Below are 23,091 nucleotides of genomic sequence, written 5' to 3' on the forward strand. Positions count from 1 at the left end.
ATATTCCTTTAAACTTACCTAAATTTCATGTTTTGATCATTATCAAGTGAGAAACCTCAATTCAGACTCCTCATAATGACATTTGAGATTTATGCTGCTGTTATTTGTTAAATGACAGAAATCCACAACTGTAATTTTATTTCAGGACTCGGTTATTAAATGTCAAAACAATCCATGTGACTCTAAAAACTCAACAGCTTTAAAAACTCTAAGATTAAACTCTCCACAAGGATCCAAAATATGTTAGACTTCTACATGAGAGCTTTAATTATTCTTCATCTACTTCCTGAAAAGTTTGGTCAATAAAAAAGACAAAAACTCATATTTTCAGCTCAACTAAAGACAGACTTTGTGATTTTTCTGCTCACATATTGTGTTGATGTAAACTTACTCTTTCAAATAAATAGCTGCCTAACCCCCTGGAAACAAGTGTTTGTGTCGCTCCTCGGCGACACTAGACAGCCGGTTGTAATGTTTTTTGAGCAACACACCATACTATGACGTTTTTACAATGATGGTTCTACTATGGAACCAGTTTGACATGTTCAGGCGTTCTGTGTGTGAAAACTCAGAGATTTCAGGTATCAGAAGGTGGTTTTCAACTTTCTCTGTTAACTTTCTGCTTCAACTTTAAACTAAATTTACGTCACTAAGCCAGCCCTCTGGACTTCCAGTAAGTTGTGTTCCTATTGGCTGTCCAGGTGGCTGCTTGGAGAGAGTGTAGGCAGTTCTTGTTTTGGATGGCTGGTCTGCTCTAATCTCTATAATGCGCATTTCCCAGTGACTCAAATAACTTATCCATTCCTCTTAGTATATTGAAATCAAAGCCTACACTCTCTCCATCGTGAAATTCCACACCCGGAAGTCGGTAAAGCGACCTCGGACGGAATAAAAACCTCTGATTGGCTGGGCGGGCAAAGCGTCTCTCTGACTGGCCGAAAAGTCTGTCAATGTCAGAGCATAGAATTTATACACCGATCGGATCGTTTTGTAGTTTTGCACTAAATATCTCAGCGGGACCGGAAGTACGTTTTCTGATTTGCACCTGTAGAAAACAGAGAATGTGTGACTCATGGGGAGGATTCGAGTGGTTGTAAGTAGCAATGTGTGTTCGTGTGTTAGTGGACACAGCTATTTTCATGGTAAATTATTTCACATACTTATTGCACAAGTTCACATTCAGATTTGCACATATTCAAATTCTCACTTCAACTTCACTTCGTACAATACAGGTGCACAAGTATGTTTTGCACTTAGTGTGCTGCCACAATAGGTGCAAAATGTGAGCGTGTCAGTGTTGAAATATGTGAATTGTAGAGAAGGATTTGTGCACCTGTGAATATGATTTGTGCACCTGTAAATGTGATTTGTGCACCTGTAATTATGATTTTGTGAATGTGTGTTTTTGTGTTGTATTTGTGGGAAGAAAAAAATCGACACATACAAGAAATTATTTTACAAGTACACAACTCATAGAGTGTGGGAATTCAGATTTGCTGATACACATACAAATTCACTGTACACAACTACAAATTCAATGTTACAGGTGCTCAAACATTTTGAAATACCTCCATATAAATGTGTCTTCAACACGGATCATCTGGTTTTAATGAATCAGCAGCAACATCACAACAAATGGGACAATTTTCAACAAATTCATGAGACTGATGTCATTTAAAACTATCAGAGTCTGTTTGTGTCAAATTAAAGTTGATTACTGACAACTAGAACATTAACGTTACTGTTTTAATCACATTTCAGTTTCCTGAACGTTACATTAACGTCAACCAGCCACAGTTTTATGAACGTAATGAAATAACACAAACATTGGTAGCTTGATGCTACATTTAGCTGTTAATCAGGACTGGTCAGCGAGCTCAGCTAATTCACATTAAAGCTAATATTCACTGGATGCTAACTCTCTTTTCTGGTCAACACACACAAATAAACTCCATCAACTCCTGGGGTTCACTGCTCACATTATATCTGACTCTAAAGTTGAACATAAAGTTAATTAAAACTGGCACCAATCAGTAAATTATCATTTATTACCGACCAGCTGTGGGAGTCCTTCAGTGTCTGTTGGTCCAATCAGCCGAAGGACTGAATTACTGAACTGAAAACTGATTAAAACAAGACAACGGACAGTAAAACTGTCTGTGGAAAATGTGCTGCTGCTCCACCGATAAATACCAACAAACTAAAACAAACTTGGTGGAAGTGTTGCTTTTAGTGATTTTTTAAAAGACATTATGGAGGATGTTTTTGTTGTTTAATTTGTCTGATTCACATAAAATGAATATACTGACCTTTAGTGGACTTGTATGTATGGTTTCTAAAAAAAATAAAAAATAAAAAAAATAACTGTGGACATGGCAGGACCTGAAAAACATCAGCCAATCAATGCACTCGGACCGAGGCGTTTGATTTGCTCCCTTTCCTGTCAATCAAAAATCTTCCGGCTCAGGCCTAGTTACGTAGATTACGTATGCCTTGGACTTACGTGTTTTGTGTATGTGTTGCTTTGGTATAGCTTCGTAGTTCGCTGGCGACTTGTTTTGCTCATCTTTTTTGACATAATGGCAGATAAAGATCCAGGGGGACCCAGCCATAAAAGAAAGTCATTTTTTGAGGTCAGAGAAAATAAAAGACGACTGGATCGCGAGAAGATTATACTGCGGCTGTAGGCAACTTCACGAGTCCTACGCAAGTTTCTGGAGGGGGGCATTTCTTCGTAAAGGTTAAGAGGGGGGAGGTTAGAGGGGGGTGAGGGAGAGGTTGTATGTGTGCATGCGCATGCTACGTTCAAAGTCGTAGGAAATTAAATCTCCTCTAATGCCTTTAATAAATAGCAAATATGAGGCTTTTATTTTTCTGCAAGTAAAAGGAAACGTTGCTTATCCGTAGTTTTGCTAACTTAATTTAACTTTAGCTGTACTTTCACCCTGTTCTAACTGATAGATCATTTTTTTGTATATTTGGTCGTTTCTTATGTTGCTGTTGTTTCATTGCAATTCTATTTTAATAATATCACTTTAAATACAGATAAGTGAAAATAAACTGGCTCTGAAATACTCAATGAACTGATACGTCATCCAGTGTTAAACTGAATAAGAATTCTTAATAATATAAAATGTGACTAACTGAGCTTATTAATTAAATTGAGATATTTCAAATTGAAAGAAACACAACATCAATTAAACCTTAAATTCATTTACCTAAGAAAACCATCCTTTAATGTCTTACCTTGAAATAACCAACATTTAAAAAAAATATAGCTGCAAAGTAAAAGTTTCACACTAAAGATGAATCACTGATGAACATTTAATGGCTTTAACTCAATTATTATGAGGAAACAGATATCCATTTCTAATATTCCTATCAAATATGTTTATGTCTATAAAATATACTGAACATCAAAAGAAATGTCTGCATAGTGAAATATATAAAGTCCATCTGCATTTATACATCATATTGATGTTTAAATAACGGGAACTGCAGCCCAAGTTCAGTCAAGTTAGCGAAATTACGGATAAACAATGTTTCCAGGGTTCTCTGACAAAATAAAAACCGTGATTTGTTTTACGGAAAAATTACAATTTCAAAAATGTGACTTTGAAAATGTAAATCAAACTGTAATAAGCGTTGGCTAGACCCTCCAGAAAAACACGGGCAAAAATCCTTGATTATGCGGGCTAAAATCCTTGATTATGCGAATAAATATGTGGGGGTTTTATGCCATTATATGCGGGGAAATTGCGGAAAGTTGCAAAGTATGTGAATAGTTGTGAAATATGCAAAAATATGCGGGATTCATCTGCCGTCTGGCCGCAGAGGGATGTGTCCTCTAATCAGACACTGGGACTGCTGGGGGGTTACTGGACTGACAGCCTGTGCTTTGGGAGGGGGAGAAGCTCACAGCAGCACCTGCTGCTTGTTGAGGACAGTAACTGCAGAATGATCCGAGTTTTCCTGTCGGTCTCCAAAACGGCAGAAAAAGTCGCTAGATTTGTGGCTAGTCGCTTTTGACAAAAAAAGTTGCTGGGACGCGTCGGAAAGTCGCTAAGTTGGCAACACTGGCGCCGCGCTCCGCATCAGCTCGTGCTTCTAGTGTGTGTGTGAATGCGTGAACTGATGACGTCAGGCCGGGCATCACATAAAAACTCACTCACAACTTCATATTGGTTATAGTTTTCTCATTTTATGCGGAAATTGTGAAATCAAGCGGGACCCACATATTTCTCTTTTATTTCGTGGAAATATGAGATTCTTGCAGGAATTATGCGCCGTTTTGCGGTGATTATGCGGCCTTTTGGGAAATAAGTGACCCCCGCATAATCAGCGGCATTTTGGTGATTAATGCGGGAATTCATGCGATCGCATAATCGCGTTTTTCTGGAGGGTCTAATTAGCTAGCTGCTCCACTTGCTCTGAATATTTTTGTTCTCGTGTTTGTCAAGCCCAAACGAAAAATTAATCCATATTCTGGCTACATTACCGACAACAGCTACCCTGGAGTGACCGGAAGTCAGCCGACCTAGCAGAAGTGCTAATGAGGTCTGCTCTGGTACGGATTATTACCGTCACACATGTAGCTTTGAAAAATAAATCCTGTCCAAGAGCTGTAGCTCTGTTTCAGTGTGAGCTCTAGTGTTTCTCTGTGTGTCTGAATCTGACTTCTTCTAATAAAATCCTCCTGTCCACTGGGAGATGCAGCCATAGATATATATTTACTGATTCATATCTATGCACACTAGTCTGGTCCGATGCAGTCTCAATGATGACATTTCACGACTACATGAGAACCAAGTATGGACAGTTACGTACTGACAAACGCCCACAGTCTTCTTACAGCAAAGCTACAAAGCTGTTCGTCTTCTCCTCTGGGATCAGGAAATGTCTTCAAAGCTTCTTCAAATCCAAGCAAAATACAACCAAAAGATCAAACTAAAGTCATTGGTGCATTCAGGTGCAGTCAGACAATGAAGCTGCGTTCAAGAGCATCGGAAATTGGAGTGTCACTAATGTAAATTTCCAACGAAAATTTTGGAGGGGGCACACGGGCAGACCAATCAGATAACGGGGGGCCACTACCACTGGAAAAAGTTGCTGTGACTCTGGATGAGCTGAAGAAAATGGGTGGATGTTTTGGTTAACTCGTATAGAAATGGTATGAACACACATGAGGGGATGAATAATGGATGTGCAAACCAGACACTGGTTCCTGAACAGGTCCATGTATCTGAGCATCTCCAGAGATCTGCTCTTTCTCAGTGATGTACCTCCATGCTGTTGGTGAACATCTGACAAAGGAAAAGAAGGGCGACACTGCTGCCATCATTACAGAAATACTACAAAGTCAATATATTCAGTTTTTCCATATCATAATTTACACTTGTGTACAGTATGCAGGATACAGAGTTCTTACTGTTTTCTTGCACTAAAATTGATTTCTTCTACCTGGATAGAAGAAAGTTTGTAAATAGGTGATTGTGCATTTACTGGTAGAAAAATAACGTCTGAAATATTTTAAAATTTGCCTCCTGCATGTCCCTTATTCTTTCCCTTCACTGGAACCATTTTTACACTGGTTTGAGGGAGCTGCCGTCGCCTCTTTCATAGTCATATTCAACCTACCAACTAACTTCAAGTTAACTCAGCTCTTCACACTTTCATTAAAGGGAATAAAAATCACTATTTTTCTGCCTTTATAGATTTCCATGTTAGCTCTCAGTTCAACTTTTAACTTCATGATTTTACCTTGAAACCAGCCCAGACACCATCTCTCCTGCTCCTCAAAACATACTGTAAATTACTGAATGATTGGCCAATTATAAAAGTCTTTTCAAGACAAATGCGTCACTTTTTCAACAAGTGGAACAATGAGATTACAATAGAAAACTGAGACAGTCTTTACCCTGAATAACAGAAGCCTTTTTGATCTTCCAGCTGTTTTCTATCAAACTGTTCAACAATTTGCCAGACGTCTACTTGTAAAACTGTTTTTTTCCCCAGGTATTTTATAAGAGACTGTCTTAGCTTAATATCACTACTATCGACTGTTGTTTTGAACTAATTAGTCCTCATGAACATCATCAAACTCCTCACGTGTCCCCAGGCGTCCAGACTGAATCTCTTCAGGAGAACAAAACTCGACATTTTTAACATTATGAAAAGTCAGTTTAGCGTTTGAGATGCTGCACATCAGCCTTCAACGAAATGATGGATTCAATGGACACAAAAACTCCAGTAATGATGGAGCTATTCATCGCTTTTTTCTACTTTCATCTTTACAAACCAAATAACTTTAGCATTTGGTTGTTTGAGGCTAATTACAGTGTGGAACTCTGGTGTCATTCTGTATTTCTGGCAGTTGTAAAGCATGTTTAATTTAGATTATTACCAAAAGTATAATCTGATGTGATGGCCAGGTGAAACTGTCTGACTTTTCCAAAAGTTAAAAAAAACTGTCTGCACTCACTACACTGAATCAGAAGCAAAATAATCATTTGTAAAGGGGATGAAAAGCGACATTCAGCGTCTTTTAATGATTTAGGGAAAGAAAATTCTACAACTGTTGTATTGTGCTCCAATGCAATGGGAGGAGGTAGTCTGTTGATGCTCAAATGGGATGTAAAGGAGAGCATTTGTCCTCAGTGGAGTTTTTCAATCATCATTTCATTATAAAGAGCAACAGAAGCTCCATCTGAGTTCCTGGTGAGTGTTTGTATCTTTACTTCACACACACAAATTATCATACAACAGTAATAACTAGCAGGAATCCAGTTTGCTGGACATAAACATATCCCTGCTGCTGAATGATTTTATGACCAGCAGAATGTAATGAATACTAATGTCACTCCTACAGGAACAGTACAGGATGGAAGAGTCTCTAACTCCATTATTCCAGTTCAACTTCAACTAAATACACCGAGGGACAGAAATCCAATCTGGACAGTAAAATGAGATAAAAATTATTCCCTCTGATCACGACTCTTTCCTCCAACAAGAGAAAGAAACCGAGCCATAATATGACCAGACTTTTTAATCTTTCAGGGAAAAAAAAGCAGGACTATCGCTGCTCTGGACACCACACAGCTCCATCTGGACATTACAGACCTCTGCCCTGCTGCTTCCAATTAAAAGCAATGATAGTTTATTTCCGGCACTGTTGTGACTTGGCGAAGAGAACATTATAATGCACAGGAAAGCATGCATCTCTGCAAATGTTTTGTGGCAAAAAACACTTGAAAACCTGCCAAAATGTTCTTCTACAAATGCGTTTGTAATTCCACGCATTGGCAGAGTTGACAGTAGAAAATCCTTGTGTCTTAAGTGTGGAGTTTGCATGTTCTTCCCATGTTTAACGTGGGTTTTTGTCGATAAGGTTTAGTGGAGACTCTAAATTTCTATTAAATGTGATTCTGAACGGTGGATTTCAGAAGCAGCAGCACAAAAAGACGAGACAGCAGGAAGAAAAGAGTAAAGAGAAATGAAGTTGTGGAGTCGCAGGTGGCTGGTGAAAAACCTGCTCAGATCTCCACTGTGTGGGAGCTGCTAGCAGATGTTACAGAGCTGTACTAAAGTTTGGGATAAAGTTGATCAGGATTCGGGCAAATTTTCACAACATGATGTTGCCAAACTCACAAGTTCATTTTTAATCTCAAACTGTTTTCTCATGCTGAATGGAAAAAAAAACAGCAGCAGTGTGTCAAAAAGATGAGATAATCAAGAAAAAATAATATCCACGACTAACAAATGACCCATCTTAATTGTGCTCAAAGCATAAACTGCACAAAAATTGATCGTAACCTCTAAAATGCCTTAAACCTGCACTCTTCCTAATGGCCAGCAGGGGGCGACTGCAATAACAGCTCCAACTGTATACAAATCTATGCGATAATGACTCCACTTTTTACTTGATTTGTTACACTAGTTTTCAGACTTTTTGAACAGTGTGGTATTTATTTAGTGAATTATGGTTGCATTTACAGTTATGTCTGAATTCTTGCTTGTGTTGTACGTCGCTTTGGACAAAAGCGTCTGCTAAATGAAATTGTAGAATTGTAAATGAAATTGTAAACCTTTTATGTTATTACCGTACTGGTGTGCAAAATGCCTTCAAGTTCAGATACACCTGTGGCAAGACATTTTAACATTGAATAGCTAGTCTTAATATGTACTACAGGTATCCATTATTCAGTTCTTTCTACACAATGTCATTCCTGAAAGGTAGTGTCTACAGATACGGACCCATACCTGTAGCCTGTGGGCTACGGATACGGCACTTTCCATTTGCCAGACAGATACGGACCCGTACGCGAGTCTCGCGAGTCAAGAAGTTGCTAACCACTGCAAACTGTTGAAAGGTAAGCAAAGGTTAAGGTTAGGGTTAGTGTTAGGGTCAGGTTTAGGGTCCGTACCTGTAGTACCGATGCTACAGGTCCGTACCTCCAGCGTCTACCGGGAGTCACGTGACCAGATCTCGCGTATCTGATTGGCAAATGGAAAGTACAGGTCCGTACCTCTAGCAACTACCTTCCTGAAATGACTTCACTTTTATCACCCATGTGTATTACAGATATCTACTACTCAGTTACAGATATCTGTAATGCGATTTGCTGATATCTGCATCTGAATTATAACTAGTTGTAATTCTAGTTTCAGAGGTCTGCAGTTTATTTCTACGGTCACAATTCTCGTTCAAGATATTTTTAATTCGCTCAGTTTAAGACATGCTTTTGAGATTCTTAAGTTAAGTTTAAAGCAGTCAGAAGGATGTAATAATATATTTTGCCATCGTTTTTATACAGTTTATGGTTCATAGAGTCATTTTAGGTGCATGGTAATTATCAGGATCATTTTTGAAAATGCAGAAAAATAAGATAAAGGGAGTAATCAATGCTAATTATTTGGTGTTAAAGATAGTTTCCGCTCTCACTGACCCATTGTATTTCCTTTATTTTGTCTTAGCACATATTTCTGGTCGTTTTTTTGTATTTCCCAACACAGCATTGGTAAGAAGCCTGTTTTCTAATCGACTGCTACTGATATTAAATGGTTTCCAACTGATTCTTTCATGAAGATAAAAGAAAAGTTTGAAGTGAAATGAAGATGAATGTTACAGCTAGTTGGTGATGGATGACACAGTGTCATAAAGTATTTTTCTCTGGAAAAGTAAGAGTTCCAGCACAAGAGTTTGGGAGGAATTGAAAACACTCCCCATTAGAAGTCATTGTAGCATGAAAATGAATCTGAAGCTGTTATTTTAGGGAAAAATAGCTGCATAATGTAGCTTTAAGTCGGACTGGATGAGAGACATGAATTTATGGGACAAAAGCAGACTTTGTTGGCGCTGCAGGAGAAAGAATCTGGGTCATCTCTTCACTGTCCCTGTTATTATCTGTATAGTCAGAAGGAGTAACCTTCCCTGAAACATTACACACTACACAACATGCACACACAGTAGCAGCAGTGTTACGACATCAGAAGGCAGACGGAGGCATGTTTGTAGCTGATGTTCTGCTCTGACCCTCCCACTTAACCACGGCTGCACTTCAAGCTCCGCTAATCTCAAAAACAAACGCCCACATCTAACCTATACCATACTCAGCTCATGAAACCACAACAACAGTGATTGTACACAACCTTTCACTGTCTCTCTGGATCTGAATCTTTCTCACACGAAGTACTAATCTGTGGGAACACAATGATAAAAGAGATGAGGGGTGAGGAAGGGGAGCATGAGAGGAAAACAAAGGAATGTTTGAGGATCCAGGAGCCTCCATTCCCCCTGACTGCACACATCTCCATCACACCAACACAAATACTTCATGTTCTCAGCACTGTGAACCTGAGCTCAGAAGAACAGAGGAGGCATGTGCTTTGGTTTCCTGCACATGTCAGGTGATCCCACAGGTATAAGACGCTGTCATGAAAACAGGAGTTTGAACCCGTCTACTTTTAACATGACGTGATGATCAGCAGAGCAGAGCTGCAGCTTGTTCCAGGATCTCCTTCTACTGACAACAGGAGCAGCAGGGTTCATGCAGAATCCACATGAAGGCGTCAGAGGAGGTGAATTCTGCTGGATTCACTCGTTTACGATCAGCATTCTGGTTTCTATTTGTATGTTAACAAATGGGTAAAGGGTAGACTCCACAAAAGATAAAAAGAAAACATCTGAGGAAACCTGAGAATGGGAACATGTTTGCATTCAGGAGAATTTGGACAAAGTAAATAATTAGTGTTATAGTGACAGTGGTAGGATACACACGTGGACAAAATTGTTGGTACCCCTCAGTTAAAGAAGGAAAAACCCACAATTCTCACTGAAATCACTTGAAACTCACAAAAGTAACAATAAATAAAAATTTATTGAAAATTAAATAATCAAAAACAGCCATTACTTTTGAATTGTTGATTAACATAATTATTTAAAAAAACAAACTAATGAAACAGGCCTGGACAAAAATGATGGTACCTCTATAAAAGATTGAAAACTATTTGACCAGAGTGACATGATTAACTCAGGTGTGTCATTTAATTGACATCACAGGTGTTTCCAAACTCATAATCAGTCAGTCTGCCTATTTAAAGGGAGACAAGTAGTCACCCAGCTGTTTGGTGAAAAGGTGTGTACCACACTGAACATGGACAACAGAAAGCGAAGGAGAGAATTGTCCCAGGACATCCGAAAAAAAATTATAGACAAACATGTTAAAGGTAAAGGCTATAAGACCATCTCTAAACAGCTTGAAGTTCCTGTGACAACAGTGGCTCATATTATTCAGAAGTTCAAGACCCACGGGACAGTAGCCAACCTCCCTGGACGTGGCCGCAAGAGGAAAATTGATGACAAATTGAAGAGACGGATCGTTGGAATTGTATCCAAAGAGCCCAGAGCAACCTCCAAAGAAATTAAAGGTGAACTCCAAGGCCAAGGTACATCAGTGTCAGATCGCACCATTCGTCGTTGTTTGAGCCAAAGTGGACTTCATGGGAGACGACCAAGGAGGACACCACTGCTGAAAAAAACTCATAAAAAAGCCAGACTGGAATTTGCAAAAATGCATGTTGACAAGCCACAAAGCTTCTGGGAGAATGTCCTTTGGACAGATGAGACCAAACTGGAGCTTTTTGGTAAGGCACATCAACTCTATGTTCATAGACTCAAAAACCAAGCATACGAAGAAAAGAACACTGTCCCTACGGTGAAACATGGAGGAGGCTCAGTAATGTTTTGGGGCTGCTTTGCTGCATCTGGCACAGGGTGTCTTGAAAGTGTGCAAGGTACGATGAAATCTGAAGACTATCAAGGCATTCTGGAGAGAAATGTGCTGCCTAGTGTCAGAAAGCTTGGTCTCAGTCGCAGGTCATGGGTCTTCCAACAGGACAACGATCCAAAACACACAGCCAAAAACACCCAAGAATGGCTGAGAGAAAAGCGTTGGACTATTCTAAAGTGGCCTTCTATGAGCCCAGATCTGAATCCCATTGAACATATGTGGAAGGAGCTGAAACATGCCATTTGGAGAAGACACCCATCAAACCTGAGACAACTGGAGCTGTTTGCTCATGAGGAGTGGGCCAAAATACCTGTTGACAGCTGCAGAACGCTCATTGACTAATACAGAAATCGTTTAATTGCAGTGATTGCCTCAAAAGGTTGTGCAACAAAATATTAAGTTATGGGTACCATCATTTTTGTCCAGCCCTATTTCATTAGTTTGTTTTTTAAAATAATTATGTTAATCAACAATTCAAAAGTGATGGCTGATTTTGATTATTTAATTTTCAATAAATTTTTATTTATTGTTACTTTTGTGAGTTTCAAGTGATTTCAGTGAGAATTGTGGGTTTTTCCTTCTTTAACTGAGGGGTACCAACAATTTTGTCCACGTGTGTATAGAGCAGTAATGTGCTTCAGAAGCAGCTTTGGGAGATTTAGCTTACAGTTAATGTGGAAAATCCCAGACAAAAGTTTGGCGACTATTTACATGAAAGAAAAGAGTTTATTCAAGCTCTATAAATCGGCACTAATGAACTTTTATATCAACAATGTAGTTAAACTAAGACGTGTGATGTGAAGTGTTTGTAGAGTTTAGCAGCTAGCAGTCAGACTTTGCCTTCAGACCAAAACAAACCTAAAGGAAGAGTGAATAATGAACATGCAGGGATAAAGTGTCCAACAAAACTTCAAAATACACTTTTTGATTAAAGGTATAGTGCCTTTAAAAAGTAGTAGCCCCGACTAAAGACTCTATCATGTCAACGTGAAAACCAATTCAATGTCAATTAGTAAAAAACAGAAAACTTTAAAAAATGAGTTTGGATGTCTAAAACATTAGAATTTTAGCTCATTCTTCTTGGCAACAATCATGATGCTGCCACCGCCATGCCTCCCATTATCATGCTGCCACCACCATGCTTCATGTCAAAATGCAACCACCATACTTCCCATTGTGCTGCTACTACCACCATGCTTCTATATTTACCAAAGTCAAATAAAGTCTTTCAAAAAACAAACAAAAGAAGAGAAGTAAAGTTTCTCTGAGCCGTGTCAGATGTGGAGACATGTTGTCTGGTCACGGTTGGTCCGCTCTACTTCAGTCTTTTGGAATAAAGTTTGTTACTGATTGTGTTTGTTGGACAGAAATCAGGCTGTAATTTAAGCTAAATGGCTCCACTTTAAATCTCATTTGGTGACATGTTTCTTTGCATTACTGTTTTTGCAGCCAAAGTGAGCTCCGTCACACTCCAATACACCCGCTTAAAATCAGCCACCTACACAAACTGTTCAAAATTAAACACACATGAACAGTGACTGTCAGAGTGGCTCCTATAGTCTAATTACTGCTGTATAAATGTACAAACACAGCAAACTGTCAGCCGGCTCTCCTGAGACTCTGTTCAGCTCAGTTTCAGTACAGGACAGAACCAATCACGCCAACACTGATTTGCATACATGAGGTTAAACATCAGGGGGCACCTTAAAGACTACAGCAGCTCCTTCTGATTACAGGAGGAGACAGCAGCAGCTTCATTCCTCAACCTGTGAGACCAACACCATCCAAACCCCCTGGTATGAACCTTGACACCCAGACCAACTGAAACCTTGACCAGATTCCCTCACAGACATGATGGATGATTAGTTGGTGTAACTATAGTATCTAATCTGCTGCTCCACTTGTCCTGTAACGTACTCTCTATGCAGACACTAATGTTGAGCAGGACAGATATACACTCAGACCACCTGAAAACAATACAACAAATATTTTGCTGCATTGTTGCTAAATTTATTCCTCATTTATAACACACCAGTGAACACAAAGCTCTTCCTACTTGCTCGCTGAAAAAACAATTAAACCTCATGGTATATTTTTAAATACCAGCTAAGAAACTCTGCATCCTACTTTCCTCAGACAAAACGGCTTCCTAGACATGAGGAGTCTTCCTGAAGAACCTGGAGTCTAGTTTACAACACACACATGAAACTAGAATAAGAGTTCTGCAAGAAACTGACCACCAACAGATGGCTACACTTCTAATGATGACTGCTTTTGCTGTCAGAGTTGAAGCTGAGAAACAATTTTCACTGCAAGTTTTTAATGAAGAGGTTCAGAAACATCCAGATCTCCCACATCCTCAGTTACATAAATCTGATTCATTCTGTTCCTCACATCGTTCTTCTTTATTTTCAAGTGGAACGAGAACATCTCACGGCCATTAATAACATTTATTTATATGTTCAACAAGCAGCAACAGATGGCCGACTCATCTCATCTGATTCATTTAATGTTCCCACAGAACACGTCTGTAAATCATTCAGGCTCCTGAAGCTCCAACCAAGAAACCACAACACTGCAGCAGATCCTGCTGGTTTAATATTTAACGGTGGATTGTCGTTCCACAGAAACCCTCCAGCTCCAGTCTGGTGTTTCAAACTGTTACATATCTGACTCGGTCTTATGGCTTTAATGCTTGACTATTGCAGAAAGAAAGCATGTTTTAATTCCTGGTATCACTTTAAACCAAGGGCTGTTGATAAGTGGCTCCTGCTCTGCACAAACTGTTTCCTTTTCTGGTCATTTTCTACCAGCAGTTTGTCTCATGCACATGTAGGAGGAACAATGTAAACTGTTTTATCTGCTCTGCTGCTGCGCTGCGATACAACCAGAACATGCAGATAACACACTTTATTATGTGAAGGTTGGTTCCCACAAAAACACACCAAATACGTCAGACTCTGCTGCTCAGATGCACTTTAAACTCTTAACTCTGTATTATCTAAGTGAAAAACATAATCTTAAGCTGATTTCTGGATGAGCTGATGAGAAAGTAGCAGCAGATGCTGAACAAAGTGTCTCTGCCTACATTTTTCTGTTTGAATTACAACAATCACAGTGCCACCACTGATAAACTGGTCTTCAGTGTTGTCAGAATGTCTGTAAGAATTTCCTTCAGGGTCAATAAAGTTTTATCTTCTCTCACCACAAAATCTTAGATGGATAATTTTGCACACTATTTACACTTTATTTTTTGTCATTTTAACAAGTGTTTTAGCAATGTGTCGTTCAGCTGAACATGCAAAAATCTAAAATTTGTCTTCAGGTAGCAAATTAAACATATTGGTATCAAATAGTATAAATTAAACAACCAATACTGAAGCCTGTTAGAGCGCTATGCATGTACTCACAGAGCTGGAGTTACATCCAGCAACCATTTTACTGGAAGAACATTTTTTGTTTCAGTACAGATTCATTATAAGAGCACAATCGATCTCCATTCAACCACATTTAACCAAGACGTTTGGCCCAGAAAACGTCGACACTGATTTTGTTGCACTTTAACGATGTTGCATTGTCACCAAAAAGTGAAGACTTTATAAAAATACATGTAATTATAGAATCGGTTACATGTTATAAATGGTTAAAGTGTGCATGATTTAGCTTTAGCTGTGGATTCAGTTGAAGTTTCCTTTTGCAGGAATGAAACTTGCCTTAAAGAATCCTGGAAACAAGTGGTTCAAAGTGCTGAGCTATGGAAGACTGGCCCAGAACCTGCAGCCAAAAGAAGGAAACAGAAGGACACAGTGTGAAGTCTCAGCTCAGTGGGTGTCCTGAGCAGAACAAGGACAGCTTATGTGTCCTTATCTTATGTAACTTTAACTGTAACCAACTCACCGATTCATCAAAAGTTGAAGAATGTAACTTTAGCAACTGTTCAGATATTTAGTCAGTACAGAGCTATAATAAAAAGACTTATGTTTGCTCATGAACTTCTACATGACAAAATAAAAGACTATTTGTAATCAATAGATAATAATATCCATAATCAGCATTAAGAGTATTTCTGGCCAAATATCAAAACACCACCACCTTACAGTAAATGTGTTACTTCTGACAGTATTTGCTCTTATATATAAAGCAAAAACTAACAGTTTGGATTTATTGTCCTAAAAATTCAGCCTCCATCACAGGAATTTAATGCAACAAGTCAGAACAACTTCCATTACTCAGAATCACATCTCATTTTTTCCGCACATGATCACCTTCTGTTTTTGATGAGACTCAGTCCTCCTCCAGTGTTGCACAGATTTCTGGAGACACATTCTGTCGTTCTTCAGAGACTATATTTATTACAGTTGCCCTTTGTTGGAGGAGTCGTGTTGCTCTCAAAGTCTCTTTAAAAAACTTTAAAGGTTCTGCCGGATTCAAACCAGGCGACATATTCGACCGGGTCCGAGGCAGATTGTTGTGAAGTTCACAAAGAAACTGATTATTTTGCGTTAACTTGGGAACAACCGGAGCCTTTTTGTTTCCAGAATCCTTTAAAAGAAAGTCACAGCGGTGGACACAATCATTGCATTCTGTCACAGTGATGAATGATGAATGTTGGTTTCCTGTCCTGAGAACAAACAGCAACAATCTGATTGTCAGTTATCATCAGGGCTGCATAATGTGCTGTGGCGCTCGTGGCTTTCTATCAGCATCTGAACAGCAGCCACCTTCCAGACGGGCCATTAGCTGTCAGGAGGGATAATAAATTACATATTTCCTCGACAAAGCACACACTGAGCACACACTCACAGATCATCTCCACTCAGACGCCGTCTTCGCTTCAGAAACCCGCTCAGCTGGAGGTTTACGCTGCAGAACATCATATCGAATACATTTATTGTGTTGAAGACAGGAAATGACAAAAGATACAATATGTACTTTAAAAAAACACAAAGGAGTATAAAAGATTTACAATCACGCTGAAAACCACAACTCAGAAAAGACAACTGAAGTCAACATGGAGGATTCTGTGGCCTCTGCAGAGTGAATAGAGTTGGTTTGTTTTCCTGTTTCAGACTTCAGATACACAAATTAAAGATAAAAACGTTAAAACACTATCTGATCTCTTCAAAAGTGAAGGCAACTAAATTCAATAAAGGATTAAGTTAATTAAAACAAGCTTAGTGTAACAGTTTAAGACCGATCAGAAAGGCTTAAAAAAACCAAACATGCATGAATGTGTTCAAAAGTAACACAAGATGCACATTTTTGATGCAGAATCCTTTTAAAGAAACAAAGAGTCTGCTATCCCACTGATTCTTCATTATCTCCTTCACTTCTTTGAGGTCTTCTCCAGCACCCAGTCAATGACCTGCAGCACACAACACAGATGTAAAAACTGAATTCAGAAGAGGGAATGAAGCAGAAAAGCTCCGATGTTTGGCGTCATCACCTGTTTAACGTTGCTGCCGGCTGCCTTCTTCATCTCTTCATGCAAACCTCGAGACGTCTTCAGATCCTGAAATCAACCAGAGAACATGTTCACTCAATGTCAACGAGATCACCTGCTTTCAGGTAAAACTAAAAACAACGGCCAAGTAGTGGTGGAACTAAATTACTAAGAAATGTTGATATATTTTTCATTTTTTACTACATTATATTTCTACTTCACTACATTTCAGAGGGAAATTTTGCACTTTTTTTTTTTACTACAAAATGCACCATAAGCAGCTGGAGAAGCAAGTACGAAATCAACAACAATCAATATTGCTGAAGGATGAACAGCAGGAAGGTAAAATAAGCTGATAATTCATACAGAAGTCTGTGTGTTTCGGTTTAATTTAATCTTGGCAAGTGAACTCAAGCACTGATGCTTCCAGCTGCCTGCTAGTCGAATATAAACTCCAGTTCCCTGCAGCGCAACAAAACAAAGAGTAACAGAAAGAAAGCACAACCTAAAGAAAATAATATGATCATAATACTGACAGTTATACCCAAGATTATTCATATTCATGTCATAATTAGAATCATAGCTCATTTCTGTTTGACCAGTATGGTTCGTAGGGCTTGAAATGACATAAACAAGTGACAAAAAAAAGGTAATACATTGCGTTAGAGATAATGAAGATGCATTTCAATCATTTTCAACCAACATTTTTTTAATGAAAATACTTCAATATCATTTTAAATGCTCCTGCTAATATCTGCCATGTTCTAGAGCATTTTAATACACTATAAACCGAGAGAGAAGGTTCTTGCAGGCCATGGCTAAAATCAAACACACATTATTCCATTCCACATTATTCCAGGTTCCATCACTTAGAAAGTTTCACACTGTGGCTTCTCACAAGAAAAGAAAAAGCTGAAAAGTGATATCCAAGTGATTTCAAGCATCATCGAAGAGTACAAGAAGTTCCACACTGTGAAAACTCTCAAAAGACGTGATAGGAAGTCACTGAGCCCTGCATCACCAATAAGTGTAACCTGAGAGGTCCAAGAATTAGCACCAAGAACATCCTGATGAACGTGAGCAGTTCTGATACCAACGTGTCCAGACAGACACAGAAAGTTCAACTGATCATAAGGAAGCTATTGGCTTTCAGTTCTTAGATGAGACGAAAGTGAAGCTGTTTGGAAACAGAGACGTAGCTTTATTTAACAAAAGAAAGGAGAAAGATTCAACCCCAAGAGCATCATCCTCATGTCGAAACATGGTGGGAATGTGATACTTTGGGCTGTTTTCCAGCTGATTTACCATCCTTTGTCATTTATTTATGACATTTCCAGCCAAAAAGACACCTACTGATTTAATAAAAATTCACAGTGAATCAAAATTTGCCATGTATATGAATAATTCTGGCTTAAACTTCACATAAAGTAAGATTTCTGCATGACTTTCACGTAAGTAAAACTTCCGAGTTCTTCCACCACTGCAGGTAAACTGGGGCAGTTCTTTCTCTTCTTTTATATTCCATCAAACAAAAACACCTCGTTAAGAGTCGCAAGAGGGCAGAAAAGACATAACACAAAAATGTGTGTATTGGCAATAACAGAAAAAGGTTGTTTTCAAATGGCTCCTATTATTGAGATAATTTGGAACAATGGTGCATAACAAAACGCTGCACACGTCCTGGATGCACAGGCACACAAAGAACGACACTGTCAGACAAAAGGACGACACGGACGCTGTGAGGGCAGTAAAAAGACAAACCTTGAGATAGAATTTGGAGATATGAAACAGTCTTTTGCTGCAGGCCTCAAAGCAGCGATGCTCAGCACTGATCCCATGGTGTTTGAGTGTTTTAACTACTACCTCCTGCAGCATCTGAGGACACAAAAGACACACACACACACTTTGTATTAGCACAACTGTGAGAACATTAAATCTAGTTGTGTTTATTCCCCAAACCACCTTAATGCCATCCTGGTTCAGAGAAGCTAATTTTAGCACAGCTCCCGTTTAAAAGAAAGGAATGTCAAAATGTCTTGACTTTGGGGGACGTCCTTGACGAGACGCAGCCTTTACATTCACAGCCCCAACGTGCAGGTACCAAATATTTCACCGGCAGAGTCGACAGGGAAAACATTTTCTTGAAACAAATAGAGCCGCCTTTAATCTTGTCACCGCGACTGTTCTGAGGAAACACCATAAATTATTGTGAGGCATCATCGGTGCCATTCAGTCCCACGAGGAGGAGAAAGGCAGCTTTTAATCTCTGTCCTGAATAAACTGCTATCATTATTCTTGAACAGGACCAACTATTCTATACTATACTTTGGGTTTGGATGGCAAGCGTGTTTGCATAGCAATCAGAAATCAGAACAAGCCAAGGTCGGATGCAGATTGCTCGCCGCACGTTCATCTGGCCACAAACTGGACATAGAAGTAAAATGCGACAGAGAACAGAACGGACGATAACGAGCTTCAGCCACGACATTATAAAGCAGCAAACACATTCACATCGATCACAGCTAAATATAAAACATTTATCTGTAGTCAGAGAGTCTGTGTGAAGCGTCAAACACTTCATGTCCTGCATTCTAGTCATTTATTAATGTACAATTTGTTCCTTTTATGCATCAATTTACGGAGGAAATGTCTTTATTTATGTGAAGGAAAACACAAACTTCAGGCATCAGGTGACAATTGAAAGCATAATGGAATATAAAGCAGCAAAGCTCTCCGGTATTATTCTGCACTGAATTCCAATTATTTTTCTCCTGTATGTCAACCTTTCTCATCTAATACTGTCACTACGGAGTCAACACATAAGCATGATTTATTCCTCTGTAGTCTTTTGTTTGGAACTCTTTAAATGTGTATTTGGCACCTTTTTACATCATAATAAATAAGTTAATTCTAATAAATTCACGAACCTCCGGACCTGTAAAACTCTGATGTGTTTTTAGCAAGATTTCTGCTCATGTTTAAAACTTTCTGCACATTCAAACATTTCACAACTAGTCAAGAAAAAGACCCATTATTGTTGCATGTAATGAGTAAATGTTGTGCTATTATATTGATGCTGAAATACTGCAAGTTTGTTTGCAATCAAATCTTCCTTTTCATCGCTACTCTGTTGTTCCTTGGCGTGCACATGTGGAACCTGCATTGTCAACAAACTCTGTCTTTGTAATGATGTTTAAAAAACAGACTTCTTTGGTAGATTAGTGACAGAAAATGAGAACCAAGTGAATTTTCTTTTTGTGTCGAGCAGCAAAACAGTTGGAGCATCGTATATTGGAGATAATTTACTTTTAATTTGTGTTGCACTGTCTGTGATGTGATGATATACGGTGAAGCTCAAATCAATGCATGCCTTGTCTGAAAAAAAATCCAAAAATTCAGCAAAAAAAATTCCCCAAATTTATAAAAATTTGAAAAATCTTCAGGAAGAAAATTCCTTAATACTTTTCCTTAAAATTTTTATTTAAAAAAAAAAAATAGACCAAATTTGGCAACAACAAAAAATAAATAAATAAATAAAAAATCTATAAAAATTGTATATATTTTCAAAAAATGAATAAAAAAGCTTCCTAAAAAAATCTTTAAAATATCTAAAGTGATTACATATATATCAGTAAAATTTTGAATATGTTCTTAAAGAAACATTTTTTTTTAACATTTCTTTTTTTTTTTTCCATTAAAAAATGTTCAAATATTTCTCCAAAATGTTGAAACTGTGGAGGTTTTCACTGTGAAAATATTATTTTCCCACATTTTCAAACTTTAAAACGGGTCAATTTGACTTGCAGGACGACACGAGGGTTCAACTTATTTTGAGTTTTCTTGTAAAATTCACGTCAAAACAAGATAATTTCAGGATTGTTTGACTTAAGATATTCAAGACGCGTTCTCTTAAAACAAGTCCCTCCATCTTGCTGAAATGTCGCTTGTTAAGTGATTTTATCTTAAATCAAGTGGGATGAGACATTTTGACTAAAAATAAGACAAACAGACTTGGTAAGATTTTGAATTTTTACAGTGCAGAAGTCTGTTCTGTTGTATGCTATGTGATATCTGGCTTTACAGGTCAAGTTTATACGTTTTTCTTTTCTAAATGAAAACATAACGTGAAAACTTTTACTTTTTTCATTTATTTTAGTTCAAGTTTGAACCTAAAGACCTTACAACACTTTATTTCTCAGAGGTCCAGAGTAAGAGCTCTTCAGTGTCCCTGTAAACCTCTGCATGAATGGCAGCGTACTTGAAATAAACAAAGGTGAACGTCACATGCTCTGATGAGGATCTGTTTCCATGGCTACTATTATTGTGGGTTCGATTCACTTTATTTTTATTTCTCACCACTTTTACAGCATCAGTGTTCGTACAAGAAGAAAAATAATGACAGCAGTTGCATCAAAGGTAGCAAGGAAAAAACAAGCATATAATCCGTGACGTGGACTCACCCTGTTGTGTTTCTGGGATCGGGACTCTTTGGCCGGTTTGTCTTCGGAGTGACCTTCATGAATCTTCTGCTGCTGAGGTTTAGGTCTGTCAGCGCCGGAAACAGTCACCAAACCTGCAGGAAATAAACAGTAATGAACAACTAAAAACAAGAGATGCATTAACCAGACTTACAGGTGTCAAAGTGGCAGAAAACAGCCACTGAAATTAGGTTCTACTAATTTGTTAAAGATCTTCTCATGGACTGACTGAGTGCCTGATTGGACCTTCTTGGTTTATGAGTCATAAAAGAATCTCAGCAGAAGAAGTTGGTCTGCCTCATTTTGACTTTTTTGCATGAATATCAGCACTGCACATGTCTGTTGTCTCCATGTACCAATAAAGGCAGGACGACTTTACAGCAGATTAAGACTAATTTAAAAACTTCTTTGGCTTTTAGAAGGTTTCATTCAGTGATGTCTCCTAAAATTTTAATGTATCAGAGTTCAGTTCAAGTGTAGGTATTAAATATTAACTGATTATCGATATTCAGTGTTTTCCCCTGGTTCCTGACAAATTACATTAATTCTTCCATTTCTCTCCATTCACAGTCTTCATTCTGAGGTCTTGAAGAGCACATCATAAGAAAAAGTCTTCAGGGAGGAACACATGTTGAAAAGTTCTCTTTTTATATTGAAAACGCAATTTGGGGGGGAAAAAAGCACTTTAAAAAAGTTTTGTGTAGGAGTGATGTCTTTCATAAATAATTGGTCCTGAAAATACTTTTTAAAAAGATCTGTGTAACTGAAATGCGAAAGTATAAAGATTAAGTTTTAATTGGACACTGTGCTGTCGAGGACAAAATGTTCTCAACTATTGTCAACATGTTCCATTAGTTTGCTGATAAACAGCGGGTTTGGCTGCAGAGACGCTCAGTGTGGCCAAATTGAGAGTTCACAGTGACACACACAGCTGATGCAAATCTGACAGCAGCTAAGAATAAAACTTTTCAGAACAGAGGTCAGAATGGCCAGAAAGAGACCGGTGCAACTGGAGAGGCACAAGGAAAAGTATTATGACTCTGACCTATGTGCTGCTTACTCATTGCTTGTAGGTTCAAGATGATATGGTAACTAAAAGATGTCTGTTATCATTTATTTAGATTTTGACAAAAGAGGATCCAATAAAAGTGCAACGGGTCACTGTTTGTCATCTGTAGACCTCACAGCTCATATCCTACTCTCACTGTCTATTAAACTGTAAAAAACACACACACATTTAATATTAAATAAAACAATAAAATACAAAAAAATAACTTTTTACATGCTCAGTAGGGGAGAGTGGGTAAGATGAGCGTGTGGGTCAGTTGAGCCACCGAGTGTTTCCAGAAAACCATGCAAGAAATTGTATCCACTCTACTCTCCCATTGAAGAAAAGGAGCAAAAGGAGTGAGGTGAGCACATTTTAGCTAACAAAACATTTTGCTGTTCAAAGTAAATTTTTCATGTTTTTGGTTTTATGAGTGTCGTATCCGAGCAATTATTGAGATATCTGAAACTATTTCACACGTGTTAGTGCATTAGTAAGCTACGATGTGATTATAAAGTGTTAGCATGAAGTTAGCTCTGAACTGCCTGAATGACACTTTTATTAAAAAGGTGGCGGTGGGGTTAAGTTGAGTCACTGGCATCAACCTATGATTATTGGTAAATAATTACATTAGTGCAATTCTACATTACAATTTTTACATTTTAAAGCCAAAATGATGTGACATTTTGATTTTGAGACAATGTAGAAGTGGAAGAAGTGGAAGGCAGGGCTTCTGCTTCTTTAAGGATTTTAAGCGAGCTGTCAGAGAAGTAAAGAATGGGAAGTCCATGCGTCAGGTGGCAAGGCAGATGAAGATCAACAGAATGACTTTAA

General features: G+C 38.3%; 1 protein-coding gene across 2 annotated transcripts in view; it reads right to left on the reverse strand.

Moving 5' to 3' along the window:
- Positions 1-16,161: 16,161 nt before the first annotated feature.
- mtbp (MDM2 binding protein) overlaps positions 16,162-23,091 on the reverse strand; it is a 44,318-nt gene continuing 37,388 nt past the window's right edge. For both annotated transcript variants that reach the window (XM_051957164.1, XM_022211709.2), the window contains exons 20-23: positions 21,192-21,304; positions 18,493-18,606; positions 16,735-16,800; positions 16,162-16,653 (exon numbers count right to left, since the gene is read on the reverse strand). In XM_051957164.1, the coding sequence (XP_051813124.1) occupies positions 16,615-16,653; positions 16,735-16,800; positions 18,493-18,606; positions 21,192-21,304 (332 nt within the window). In that variant the 3' untranslated portion in view covers positions 16,162-16,614. The remainder of the gene's footprint in view (positions 16,654-16,734; positions 16,801-18,492; positions 18,607-21,191; positions 21,305-23,091) is intronic.

The sequence above is a fragment of the Acanthochromis polyacanthus genome, chromosome 12 (genome assembly GCF_021347895.1).
Source record: "Acanthochromis polyacanthus isolate Apoly-LR-REF ecotype Palm Island chromosome 12, KAUST_Apoly_ChrSc, whole genome shotgun sequence".
NCBI lineage: Eukaryota > Metazoa > Chordata > Actinopteri > Pomacentridae > Acanthochromis > Acanthochromis polyacanthus.